The sequence below is a fragment of the Folsomia candida genome, unplaced genomic scaffold, assembly GCF_002217175.1.
Source record: "Folsomia candida strain VU population unplaced genomic scaffold, ASM221717v1 Fcan01_Sc003, whole genome shotgun sequence".
Lineage (NCBI taxonomy): Eukaryota > Metazoa > Arthropoda > Collembola > Entomobryomorpha > Isotomidae > Folsomia > Folsomia candida.
The window spans coordinates 14833427-14847585 of NW_019091195.1; the positions used below are offsets into that span (position 1 = coordinate 14833427).

Consider the following 14159-nt stretch of genomic DNA (forward strand, 5'->3'; position numbering starts at 1 on the left):
TGCACGGGTTGATTTGGGAGGGGCAAAGCAAGAAATTGGAAATCGTCTCAGTCTCATCTCACCTCCTGAAAATGTCCAACCGAACCTGGAGCCAAGATGAGACACCGATTTACTGACTATGAAAAATAAATACTATTACGACTAATAAGAAGCAATTAGTTTAGTATATTTGTTTTTTAGCCGAGAGCGGAGTATTTTTTGCATGTTATTTTTTCTGGTCGTGACTGCGAAAGCGTTTACATCTTAATGACACATTAGTAGGTCACCCACCTTGAATTCTTATCGGGCTAATTACAAACCAGCAAATATGTATTGCTGACCATCGCAGGCAGAGTCGATACAGTCGTGTTTCACATTTAGCTTGGTAAAAATAACGTTTTTTCTCTCTCTCTCTAAGACATCGTCAACGAAGCCGAAATGAATTGCACATGCTTAACATTCTGGACTACTTTCACATTAATACAAATATTATTTACAACAATTATTGTCGCAGAAGAACTTAGGATCGACTGTTATTTTCATTCATTCATTAATTCTAATAACAGTGGTGACACCTACAATAGAAGTGATGATAGTATTTGTAAATCTGGTTATTTTCGACTGCCAGAAACTTTTCAGGACGAGCAATTTCTGGACAATCAAGATAAGAGATTATCCAAACATTTATTACTCGGAGTGTTTTGTTGTCCTAAGGGCAAAGGGAATGATGAGAGAGGTATTAAGAATTTATGTACTGGGAGACCAAGATGAGATTATTATAACTAATCCGTATTGATGTTTGACATTTTTTTTCTCAGGAGGTGCCAAAACTCCTTTCTTCTGGCCAAATGAGCTTAAAGGGGGGAAATTAACCCGAGCTTTCATGACTTGTCATGCTTCAAGCATTCCTGGGCTGGACACCATTCGGTTCTTATTGTACACAAAGTAAATAGATATGATATGAGGTCCCATAAACTTCATTGTTATAAATTTGAAATTGTACTCTTGACAGGAAGACGCTGGGACTGTTCGATTTTGAGGAGTTGCTCGTTAATGATCTTCACTCGCTACAACATTCCAATTTCATCAAAGGTGCTCCAGTGAAAGTTATTATTCATGGTTTTATGTCATCAGCATTTGTTGGACCAGCTCCAACGCTTCGAGCTGGTAAAAATTTCACATTTTTGAATGGAAATTAAGTAACTCAAGTTATTTGCGTCACATCAATGTAACAATATTTGAATTGTGTAGCTTATGCAAAAGTGCCAGAAAAGTTTAACATTATTGCTGTGCATTGGGAAGCATTGGCAAATCTGGTCACAGCAAGTGATGGAATCTGTTATGATATCGCATCACAGAGTACGAAACATGTTGGACGTAAAACGGCAGAAATGATTGAGTTTCTTATAAAGAGCAATTACACCACGCTAGAAAAAGTACACGTAATGGGACATAGTTTAGGGTAAGCTTTAGTAGAATTAATGTGAAATTGGTATAAATGCCGAGTGTTAATTTTGATAATCAGGAAAGTGTATTTTGTTGGGAATTATTCAAGGTCACACTGTGCGGGGTTCACAGGCAAATTTATAAGGATTGGTAAACTTCCGAGGATCACAGCGTTTGATCCAGGTAATAAAAACTGCATACGTACAAATTGTCTATCACTAGTCTCTTGAGAGATATTCGAATTTCAAGCAATTATTAATTGTTAATAAAATTCGCCTATGTAAGGGTCTGCTAAATAGGTGATAAGCAATTAAAATAAAATTATGGACGAATTATTGATCCAGCTCGACCGGTTTTTGTGGATCGTCCTCCAGCGGAACGTTTGGATTATACGGATGCTGAATTTATTGATGTTCGTAAATACATCTAGCCAAATATTGAATTAGCAAAAGTCGGCCATGTGTTTTTCTTGGTCATTGCAGGTAATCCATACTGCAACGAAGCAGTGGAAACTTCTTGGAGCGTTGTCCTTCGGTTTCCTTCCATTTCCAGTCGGCATTAAAGCGCCAATGGGACACAGGTAACAATTTAACAATCCTCGCTTTAAAAACTTTAATTAAATAATAATCAATATCTTTGAATTAGTGACTTCTACCCAAACTACGGAACACATCAACCCGGTTGTGTTTTACAACTTCAAAAGCTACCTGCGCTCTGCAGTCATAGCAGAAGTTACTTTTATTATGCAGAAAGTATTCGATACCACAATCAACGAGTGTTTTTATCCAATGAATGCGATACTTTGGATAATTTGGAGAAGGGCATTTGTCCCAAAACTCTGGAAAACACTAAGGTTATTATGGGCGAGTACACCCCAGTCCAAAATATTAGCAGGAAATTATATTACGTTAAGACTAATGCGAGGACACCCTTTGCAGTCACAGTGATAACCACTGATTTATAATTTAAACAAGATGTAAGAGCTAAAATACATACGGATTTTTATAATAATTTTTCTTTATGCAGTTGCATTCATTAATTTAAGTCGGAAGATTTTATTTTACAACAGCAATACATCATAGACATTGCATACATAATTCGATGGAATCGGAATATTTATTACAGAGTATACCTTTGAAGATTACATATAATATAACAGATAACATATAAGTAAAAGAATAAATATTTTCAATATAATAACATTATGAAGTACATGTGTAGGAACATAAATTTGTATTGTGTACTGTTCATCCTAAATGCTTTGAATGAATCTCATGACCTTCCTCGATATGTCAGCAATAGGATTGAAGGGTCTGTAATAATCGTTGCTGACATCGTCTACTTCCCTGACGTCGTCCTGATCATTCTCATTTGAGGATGATGAGGAAATTCCAGTGGTCGTCGAATTGTCGTCTTCTGTAATGCTGGCAGTATTATTTTTCAAAATGGAGGAAACCAATGGCATTTGGAGAAATCTTTGCAGCCTTTGTCTCCTGTAGTCAACCCACAGCTGCATAGTTTCCGTGTTCTTTTCAAACCGATTTACCAGGTTTCGTATAACATTCCGAGCGTTTCTGGTTATCACATCGCCAGAGTTATCATTGAAGAAATCAACTCTTCGCTCAAGCTCTTTTCTTCGGAAGTCGTCTTTTACCTCTCTCCAACGTTGCATTTTGTTTTGCTTAATCAAAAATCGACTCTGTAAAAGTTGAGCCTACAAAAAAATTACACGCATTTAATTATCAACCCTTTGCAAACGAAGTTTAATTAAGAATCCTTTAATTTTTAATCTTACTGGATTAACATTTCGCCATTTGTTGTTGTTGAAGAATTGCTGATTGTCTTCTTGACTGGAATTTTTCACGGATCCTATGAAAGGTGAAAATTCAGTATTTTCGTCAATATTTCTGAACCTGTCTTCACTGCTGCTCTCAATTTGAGGGTCATTTCCTGTAACAAGTCCGAGAGATCGAGCTACAAAGTTGGAACCAAGTCGTACGAGTCGTCGAAAGAATACTTTGTCCGGATTGTTGCGATTTGGATCAAAATTTCTGCCACGTGCGAAACTACGTGTATCTCCATCTCGGTTTCTGTTGCGGCTTCTATTTCGGCTTCTGTCTCTGTTTCTATTATTTGTAGAAGACAACTTCGTGGTGGCCTCGTGCAAGACTGTAGGAATTTTTGGGGATCCAACATTTTCGTGTATTGCCGACGGAAATACTTTAGATGTGGGGACAGTGTTTTCCTCATTTGATTGCACAATGGTCACTGTAATTGGAGTGTTTAATTCATGAGTGGACGATGGACTAGTAGTTGATGATAGTAAACTATTTCCAATATTTTCTTCCAATTCTAAACTATTTTGACAGTAGACCGTCACTTGTAAAAGAAGCGTTGCTGAAATTAGAACGTTTATCAGCTTATTTTGCGACATTTCTGAAACTTATTTATTACTTGTTCCACTCGAGATGCACAAATGAACTGGATCAAATTCTGACTGACTTTTATTTTCGATATTCACTGAGGTAAATCACGTACAAAACAGATAAACACCACTCGTGGAGGTGGGTTTATAAAGTCTAAAGTATTTGCATGCAATCCTGACCTTATCCAGAAACATGCAGTGGCTATCAATCACTCAGCAGAATTAGCATTTATGCAAGAAAATTACTTTTCCTGTTACCCACTAGCTCAGTGGGTCCAAAGTTACTTAATTACATGTTTCTTGCAGAAATTGTTTTTTTGATCGAATCTAGAAATAATTGTCTCACGATGAGGTGAACACGGATGTGTTCTTTTAACTACAACAGTGGTTTTTGGTGGCTGGGATAAGCCTTCTCCATTTTCTCACTCACCACTTTTTGCACGTTTGACCATGTCACGGAACACAAATGTTACAAATCCTTCGTCGATGTATCCTCAAATTAATTATCAGGATAGTTAACCATGGACTGCGTACATATAAATAAGCATGCAGAACAGGGTAGAATTGGTCATTGGCATGTTTTATGTGTGTTCAGAGATGCGTGCGAGCAGAAGTGCTTGCTGATTATGTATGTTCAAGCGCAAATTTTTCTATTATGCAGAAAGAAGGGTCATTCTGATTAGTACTAATAGCAATGTGCACGTACCATCTTGTACGACTAAAGATAAGTACAGCCAGCCATCCAGCACAGGAAACAGGCAGAAGCCAATGCACCCTTTTCCCCTTCCTAAACTAAGAACTAACTAAATTTGGTTATATTGAAAATTAATCCTAAGTGGAGGTTAAGTGTGTTGGCTTGGATGTTCACACGCTTCACCAGATATCGTACATTAAATTAAGGCGTATGTATGAACACATACCTTAAATACGTACATACTCGTGGCATATGGCAATGGCATCAGACCGCCGGGCTATTGTTACAGTGATAAGCAATAGTATGCATTGTTTAACATTAATTCTGATTAGCTTTGGATTATTTTTTAATCGCTCACTAACAAGCATTCGAATGACGTGAATAATAGTATGCAATTTATAAATATGTAAAGTACTAGATCGCATTAATATTTATTACTATGCACATTCTATACATCAAAGAAGATCGAAGAATTATTTTATGTTTTAAATGATATGTCAATCTATGTACGAAAATCTTGTAAGGGGCAGCATCGTGATTATTCGTGATCTCCTATCGACGCCTGTCCGAAGCAAGTAGAGGTTTTCTCAACCCACCAACATTGCGGTTTTTCCTCTACTCCCCAAGCCAATTAAAAGTATTTTATTCATAGTTTATAAATGTGTTTAAACAAAAATCCTATAATAAAGGAAATATCTACTTGATTAAAAATATATAACTTTGCATATTGTGAGACTTCCTCTAAATTTCTGGAATATTTAACTAGTGAAACATGTAAAAAATTGCTTGGAATAAAATTATTGCAACAATATTTACATACACATTTTATTTTAATTAGTAATCCATTCTCTAGGAATTCTTCTTGTTACACTCAATTGTTGATTACTTGTTGCAACTTGTGCAGGTTTGACCATAATCTTGGTTGGTTTAATTTCAGCATGCTTCTTACTCTTGATGTCATCGACTGTTGTCAAAGTAGAACTATTTCCACGAAAGAAAAGTCTTATCGTAAAAAAATATATGGGTTCTACAATTGAGAGCATGCTTATGCCGAGAGTCAGTCCCACAACCCCACCAGCAGAGGCTGAAATTCAAAATAAATCACTAGAATTCAAATAAAATCCATGATTTTTTTAGTATATAAAAGGACCTAAAATTTCCATTGCGCCATATAACGCCTTCCGAGCTCGGGAATCGACCGTTTCTTTTGAAAAATATAAGTGAACTACAGCCACTTTTTCTTGAGACCTACACATTTAAGCAGCGAAAATAAACTATTCTATCGTTGCCAGTGTGCTTTCAAAGACTTATTATTTTGTATTAGCTACTAAATAAATATACCAATTTGATTGTCCACTGATATTTGTTGAGGTGGATGTTGTCTTCCACAAGTCTACATCATCTCTCAATGGAAATCCAGTTGTATCTGCAAAATACTCAATCTGAGTGCACGACGGCCAACAAAATTTGCAAAATTCTTGCGTCCCAACATCGTTGATTTCACCTTTAAGAAACACAAAGCCCTCATTCTTTATGTCATAAGTCTTGCATGTTATAAAATATGTGGATATATTTTATATCATCATACATACGTTTCATGTTTTTCGTGCACACGTAATCCTCGTCCGTCACACACAACGACTGATTCTGCCCTAGAATAAAATTATATTTGTTATAGCATTTCTTTTAGCATAAATTATGAGAACATGGATACGAGTGACAGCAGGACATACGTGGCATATAGATTCGGACACATTTGCATCGTTTGTAAATTTCGTTCATTATGCAATCGTCAATACAATTTTTTTGGGTGTAAAAATTAAATGTGGCCAAATGATATTCATTCCGGAAGTAACACTGTCTCTTTTCCTAAGCGTCATTAATTTTGCATAAGTGTCATTAAGACTAGTATGTTTCTCAGTAATTTCTCACAATTCATGTGAATATTAATGGTTCGTTCGTTACTTTACTGATATCCTCCACATCTCTATCCGGCATAGTAATGGAGGCTTCAATGTCGATAAATGTCTCTGTATTTGGCTTGATAGTTTTTCCAAAGTCAGAAATGTGTGGATAATCTAATGGTGAGTGAACTTGAACCTGAAATCCAGCATAATTTGAGATTCAATTTTGATAAATGATTCAGGATGATATTGTGGCGAGGACATATGTAATACATGATTGATTACCCGAAATCCAACACCGTCCAAAGAGTCGCAATTATCATAGGCAGCATTTTCCAGGTCTGGATGAAGGAGAAGGGACAGCCCGGTTCTCATTCCTGCTGTTCTCTGGTGCTTTGGGACGTCGACGACGAAGACGTCGTCATAGGTCACTTCGTCTGAAGTATTCTGCACAGTATCCACCTCTTTCTCTATCAAATGTTGATCAATGTCCCACTTTGCCCATGCATCGTAGGTCCTTTGTCGTTGCAGACGACGATTGTGGGCAGTTCTGTTCCTAATTTTTATCCTTTTTGGCAGCCTGAACCACTTTAGTTGGTTAACATACACATTCTTTATGTTATTGGCTCAAATTCAAGCGTACTTACGGGAAGTCTTTCCTCAAAATGAATTCGGGCATCGAATTAAAAGTACAACAATGTCCGTATTCCGTTGTAATGGATACGAATTCTGAGCAGTTGAATGGCTTGTTCCCCCAGAGGCAGAGTTTGATGATGTCATTACAACTATGCAGTGCCTTATAATCAAACCCATCATATAAAATTTCCAAATATGCCGTATATATATGAATACATACATAGAAAATATTGCAATATTTAATTGCTTATACTTTCCTGGCATACTGCATGGCAAAGTCCACCTCAGTGTTGTTGTGCTTGGAAATATATGTAAGATTTATATTATTTTTGAAGTGGTCGCTGAAACTGTTGGAATCTCGACAAAGGTCTTCCAAATAAAAAAGAGAGTATACGCGCCTTTGCATATCTTCCAGTTGGTTTTGAGGAATGTCAGTAAAGTTAGGTGCCCATCTGTTCCACAGCATTTCATACTCTCTACAAAGTGAGGTTATCGTAATATTATCCGACCAGATAGCATGGCATCTATGTATAGTTTTGTTATCCAACCGTTTGGTCGGCTAAGGGCCACAGGCCACGTGCCCTACCCCGATGCTACTTTTAACATTGTAGGATGGAGCAGATAACGGTTGGATAATAATTTAAAGCTATACAAGTTTCAAATTGAGTCTAATCGCCCATGAATTTAACTAACCTTACTTGTTCTTCATAAGCTCGGTATTTTCGTTTTGACGATGTACAAATTGTGACAGCGGGAAATGGAATTCTGTCGACCTACAGTGCAGACTTGATATAGCCCGAGTCATGGGTACTATCAGCTTTTACGTTTTTACCGACGACCAAACTACTATTACCACCTCCATACTTAGATGGTCGAATACGTCCAAATATTTTCAATGATTTCGCACAAAGTTTTTTACTCAAATCCCCCATACTAAATTTTATTCGAATGTAGCCACTTTTACAAATCAGTATGGGTCACCCTACTACACCCCACAGTGGTAGTACCACTGTGGTTGATTTTATTCATATTTATTCACGAGAATCTCTGTGCCTTTCAGCTTCCAACCATAAATTTCTGAAAATCGGTATGGGTTACCCTGTTGGACCGTTCTCTTACAAAGTTTCTAAAAATTTACTTCATAAACGTAAATTTGAGACGATCTTGCACCTCCATGTCGAATTTCAGCTATTTCTAACAAATTTCAAAAACCAGTGTGGGTCACCCTGTTGGGTCCCTCTGGCGAAAATATTTTAAAATCTGACTTCACATTATTTGATCTAATGGGTACGTGAACCCTCATGCCAAATTTCAGGTTTCTACGATAACTTGTAAATTTGGTGCTATTTACCCACACCACTTAAATGACCCCCACCGGTCAACCACTGGACCGATCATGCCCATCTTCGAACTCATCCAAGACCTTGTCGAAATACGCATTTTAAGACCAAATTGGTCAAAATCGGTTCAGTGGTTCGTCCGCTAGCGTGTCACAGACAGACAGACGGACAGACGGACATGACGATTCCATAAGCCCTGACTCGGGCTAAGATGTATATATTTATGTATTTCTGATATTATAATAATATTATGTGTATTTCACATTTCTTGGGGTCGGCCTAAACCTACAATGTTACCCACGAAGTATTACCCATGAAGCAGATTATTCTAGACTTTTCTTATTGTCCAACATACAAATCCAGTTGATTAAAGTCCACAAAGTTAACGAATTTATGGTTCAAACTAATTTAAGCAGCAAAATTAATATGTGAAATACTACAATAAAGTGCAATAAACTATAAAATACTGTATGCAAATAACGCACATAAAATCCAATGAGTTTCATAAAATCTGTAACATTCTGTTCTTATCTAACATAGTGGATAAGTGACTCAGATAAGCATGGATGTGTTAATTATGAGTTTCAATCATGTTGCCCAGTGGAGATGAACTATAAATTTGCTTAATATACATAATTTATAGCCGGTGCATGTCGTCCTCGGACGAGATGCGGGCCGGTGACATTTGGTACGTCGGGTTTTTCTATTTTCTGGTTTATGGGTGGAGCTTAACCAGTTTCTTTTAACACCGTGTACACATTGAGAGTATGAAGTTAAAAATGAAGTTGAAGATTGCTTGTTGGAAGGGCTATGCAGAATATGGATACAAAGTTTCACCTTACTCTATTTATGAAAATCAGGTCCACACGGAAGTGATAGACGAGTCATTCGGATTGTAGTATTCACGTATAGTGCGTGTCTTAGAATCTTCTAATTTTGACAACCATATTTATCCTAAAATAGATTAAGAGACATTTTATCGGAGTTCATGGATGTAAAATTTGATGTTTATCATGTACAAGCTTTCGGAAAACACTTGTTCCTTCATTTGAAATTGTGTGTTCACGATTTGTAACAGCCGAAACTATCATACAAATATGTAATATTAGATACATGAGAAAAGAAAATCAGAACCAGCAGTGATCTTGGTCATCATTGAGCCATTGGTTTAGTTTTTGTTTGATATAAAAAATTAGTTGACACAATAAACTATCCAAATTATGGAAACGTATATTGTTCGTTTTTTCCGCGGTTCATCAGAAATTTACCACACATTTAAGACAAGGTGTGAGCATGGACCAAAGGATTCTGTTATTTTCATCCGCCATCAACTGGTACTATTTTTAAAATAGTATTTTAGCTGGGAATGATGCAAAATCTTAACAAAAGCGCCAACTAAGCTACGTCAGACGCACGATCTTTATTTATAACCGTGGAAATAAGCCGTCTATAGCATTCGCCATTCTAAACATCTGTGTTATAGTTGTCTTTTCTACTTCACTAATATTTTATCTTTTTTCGCAAAATCTGCAACATTTCCAGCATGCTCTGTATCATCTGTTTAGACGACAACGAAGTTGAGTGGCATTATCATAGCCCTCTCTTACAGTGTAGAACACATCTTATTTGTTACAGGTGCATGATTAATTTTTTGAATTCTTTTTCGTTGCATGAAGACCTGCTTAACATTTGTTGTCCTGCATGTCGTTCACCTATTTTCCACTATTTAGAATGGATGTTAGATCATCCAGTTTCTGGCCGATCCAACACTGCTTCTGTCAAATTCTACATAGCAATTTAATTTTAAATGCTAACGTAACCCAATATTTCAATGATTAACTACTTATTTCGAGAAACTATTATGTTGCTTGCTTTCTATTGGGTCGCCCGTCAGACGAGTCCGTGCATAAAGTATCCTAAATGGTTGCACACTCACGACCTGGGTAACGCAAAGAACTGACGTTGAATTCTTATTGTAAATCTATATTCGTGTAAATTTGTAGATGAGTGGAACCAAAGTTGCTAGACAACTCTAGTCAATTTATAAAGCTGGGCCAATTCATCAGATACTGTCATGTTTTAACTTAGCTGGTTCCAAAGGTACCACTGGACGCCATTCCGTTAGATACAACTTGTTACCTAGCACAAATAGGTTTTATTTATTTTTCATTTTTTATCCATATGTTGTTTAATAAAAGTTTCGTAAAATAACTTACGAAACTTTTATTTATTTTTATCAAATAGCACATTTCTCTGAATAGCAAGCTGGCATAGCTCCCTTTTAACCCATATGGTTCATCTTCAAACTCGATTCGCCACTCACACTCAGCCTCAGGAAAATGTGAGTGGAATTTTTTTTGTCATTAGGAATGTGACCGTTATAATAAATGCAAAGTGTCAATTTTTGATCCCTCTTAACAAAGGAACGATTTCGGATTTCAAAGTTAAAACTATTGACACCGTTTGAATCTCGCTCTGTGACAAGATTCAACATGACTGCAATTCGTCGTGCAGACGCAGTGCAATCATGTTGAATCTTGTTGATTGCACTTCGTCTGCACGACGAATTGCAGTCATGTTGAATCTTGTCACAGAACCAGAGCAAGCCGTGGCTGAACCCACGTGTTGCTCACGATCAGTGCTTATGTTGTATTCGACAGCCATAGTGACTTTAATCTACAGAACGACACCTTGCAAGTTGGACGCACGTTTTACCGTCATCTTTCTCTCCGTACATAATCTCTCCATCCTACGGCTAAACCTTGAAATTGCAGTAGGAATCTTATTTTTTTTACTAAAACGACAGTTAACGAACTCCAGAGTGATATTGACGTTGAAGAAATTGCCCCACTTTTAAGGATATAATTTGGGTTTTTCGGTCCTGGTCCTTGTGTCTTTGAACGAGTTTATTTCCAGAGAGAAAAGGATTTAACGAAGCTAAACATGAATTCCAATCGCAGGTTTGTAATTTCATCTATTTTCTTCTTTGCAGTTCATTCATAGGTCACTTTTTGAGATTTAAGTATAATAATCAGGTAGATTGTGCGTTTAGCATATCGGCCAGTATTTTACATACGGAATTTGTATTTGTGTCATCGTAGCGTAACGAGTCTCACCACAGTTATTTAGTCGTGGAATAAATAAGCTGCCAAAATCTGTGGTGATTGCTGTTACATATAAAAATAATAATATTGTTAATTTTAATCTAAACAACAACACAATTGTGTAATAATTAAGTTTAATAGTAAAGTTTTGTGAATAATATTAGAAAATATGAGAAAACCAAATTTGTTAATTTCTAATTAATATTTTTTCTTTCAGCTGAGTTCAACGTCGTCACCATGTCTCAGGAAGATAATTACAACTTACCACTTACCCATCATCCTGAAGGTATACCAGTCGATGTAATTTTATCAAGAGTGATTCCAGGAGGGGACGAAATCGACTGCGCTTCATTCTTTCCGGAGGAACTTTTAACTGACGCAGCCATCAACGCAGGAGCAGAACAACTTTTCCGTAATGTGGATCATACTACTCAATTTTACCTTCCTATTGGAGCCACCGCAGTGTTTGGAGTAGACGGAAACGTCGAATCGCTTTCGCGACATTTTAACCCAGAAGAAGGACAGTTATACAATGTACAAAACTACAACAACCATTGGATTTTACATCATGTCAACTTTGATGATCGAAGCATGCGGTATTTGGACAGTCTACCCGGAACTATCTCCGGTATTAAAATTAGAGAATATCAAGATCGACTAGCCCGCATGTTCCAGAGCCGTTATGGTATTGATAGATGCTCATGGAGATATCATGCAGCAGTGAACGTTCCACGACAAAGGGATGCATTTTCGTGTGGAGATTTCTGTTTGGCTTTTATCCAAGAATTACTCAAAGGGGGATTGGGAGATATCAATAGTCTTGAGCCGTTGGAGATTCCTACACGACGCCTTAGCATTGCAATGGAACTCCTTAGGAGTGAAGTGAATGGGCGTTCTATGCTGGAAGCAGGACCAAATGAAAGGGCAGAAGACCGAACTAGAAAGATGTTAATCCTTTTCCACCGGCGGCTACAACTCCGTTCGGCTAAAACTTCGCTGCGACAACTTGTCGACCAAAGCACTCCATACGGCGATTCCTCCAGTAATCTGAACGCTAGAAAGCTTGCATTGGAAGCGGATATTCGTAACGCTAGCGCTTTCAACACAATACTTCCTGGCGGGAAATATTATGTACCGAGTGGACCAACAGTGTAAGTATCGGATCTTGCATAAACAACAGTAATAAGTCTAACAATAGTATATCATCAATTACAGAATAACGCCGACTCGGATTCGCCGATGCCAATCTGGATTGACGCAGGAAGCCAAGCGTATTCATTTGGACGACGAGACAGAGATATGCATGCCTGGTGACACCTCAGCAATTTTAACGGATAAAGTTGGAAGACCTCTAAATGTCGAACGCGGCTATATCCACACAATGCCCGACGGAACTAGGTGGAAATGGAGTGGATTGCTTCATCAACGATGCCCATACCAAAAAGTGTGTTCCAACAAACCTTGTGAACTACTTGCCTACGGAGGTGACAGATGCAAATCCTGTCGATCCTGGGAGGTATTGTTAATTAAAAGTACACAACTAAACTAGAATTGCAGCATAAAATATTGTTCTATGACATTAGGAAACCACATAAACCGCATAAATCACACCCTCAGAATAAAATACCAGGTTACGAGTACGAGGACGAGGACGGTGTTCGATGGAAATTGAGTGGGAATGGGAAAGCGTATAACAAAATGTGTGTCAACAAATTTTGTCCATTGCTTGCCGGGGGAGGTGATACATGCTACACCTGTCGAAGTGGAAGGTAATATTCGTTAAAAGTATATAAATAAACTAAAAATCTAATATCAAATACTTATACATAAACCTCAGGAAACCGCACAAGTCACACCCAGGAAATAAAAGCCCAGGGTACGAGTATGAGGACGATGACGGAGTTCGATGGAAAATGGGTTCCGACAAAGGGTTCAACAAAATGTGTTCCAATAAACCTTGTCCATTGCTTGCTCTTAGAGGTAGTGCTACATGCCGTTCTTGTGTAACAGGGAGGTAATATTTCTTAAACAATCACGAGTAAATTGAAAAATTATTATAGTAAATACAAAATCTGAGAAAGCTTTTGTTCAACAGGAAATCAAATAGGAGGCACCCGAAAAATTGTAATGAAGGTAGTGAGTATGAGGATGATGAAGGTATCCGGTGGAAAGGTGTCCAACTGAATGATAAAATTCGATGGGAGCAATTATGCTGTTACGGGAAATGTGATCATCAGTCTTCAAGGAATTTCAATATGTGCCGTGCTCACCTTACAAAATGGTAAATACCCCGATGTATATGCACAAATTATACTCAGAATACGGAAAATCGTAACCATAATACACTATTTGCTTGTAGTGGCATTGGAGTGTATAAAGGACATGAATCTATGATTTACCTCATGCGCTGGCTAAACCTTAGCAAAATTCCAGCCGGGGTTGTGTGTCTTATGACCATACTTGAAGACCTTGAAAAAGCGGCTATCAACCATGTTAGAGCTGAATGTTGCACCGACAGGTAATAATTTATGTTTACGTTAAAAACAAATACATGTCGTATATAACTTGAATTTGTTTAGATTCTTGAAATGGGCGGGTTGGACGCCGGACACGGGAAATGTCATTCCTCTG

General features: G+C 37.5%; 3 protein-coding genes across 4 annotated transcripts; 1 reads left to right on the plus strand and 2 right to left on the minus strand.

Annotated features, from left to right (window-relative positions):
• The first annotated feature begins 7 nt into the window (after positions 1–7).
• Positions 8–2623, plus strand: LOC110847045 (putative endothelial lipase). The gene is made up of 8 exons (XM_035849466.1): positions 8–715; positions 798–924; positions 992–1146; positions 1231–1441; positions 1535–1608; positions 1770–1837; positions 1908–2005; positions 2071–2623. The coding sequence occupies exons 1-8, from the start codon at positions 418–420 to the stop codon at positions 2387–2389; spliced, it is 1350 nt and encodes a 449-aa protein (XP_035705359.1). The 5' UTR covers positions 8–417; the 3' UTR covers positions 2390–2623.
• On the minus strand, positions 2465–4310 carry LOC110847770. Its single transcript, XM_035849467.1, has 2 exons — positions 3221–4310; positions 2465–3139 (listed from the first exon to the last, which is right to left on the minus strand). Exons 1-2 carry the CDS (start codon positions 3857–3859, stop codon positions 2678–2680), a joined length of 1101 nt encoding a protein of 366 aa, XP_035705360.1. The 5' UTR covers positions 3860–4310; the 3' UTR covers positions 2465–2677.
• A 642-nt stretch (positions 4311–4952) lies between these two features.
• LOC118434743 (pickpocket protein 28-like) lies at positions 4953–8875 on the minus strand. Of its 2 annotated transcripts, XM_035848878.1 has the most exons (10): positions 7778–8875; positions 7338–7560; positions 7096–7244; positions 6734–7028; positions 6510–6644; positions 6278–6413; positions 6137–6196; positions 5886–6048; positions 5695–5792; positions 4953–5628 (listed from the first exon to the last, which is right to left on the minus strand). In XM_035848878.1, exons 2-10 carry the CDS (start codon positions 7548–7550, stop codon positions 5375–5377), a joined length of 1503 nt encoding a protein of 500 aa, XP_035704771.1. In that variant the 5' UTR covers positions 7551–7560; positions 7778–8875; the 3' UTR covers positions 4953–5374. The 2 variants fall into 2 exon arrangements, with proteins under 2 accessions (XP_035704771.1, XP_035704772.1); XM_035848879.1 differs by having other exon boundaries at positions 7338–8875.
• Positions 8876–14159: the final 5284 nt, after the last annotated feature.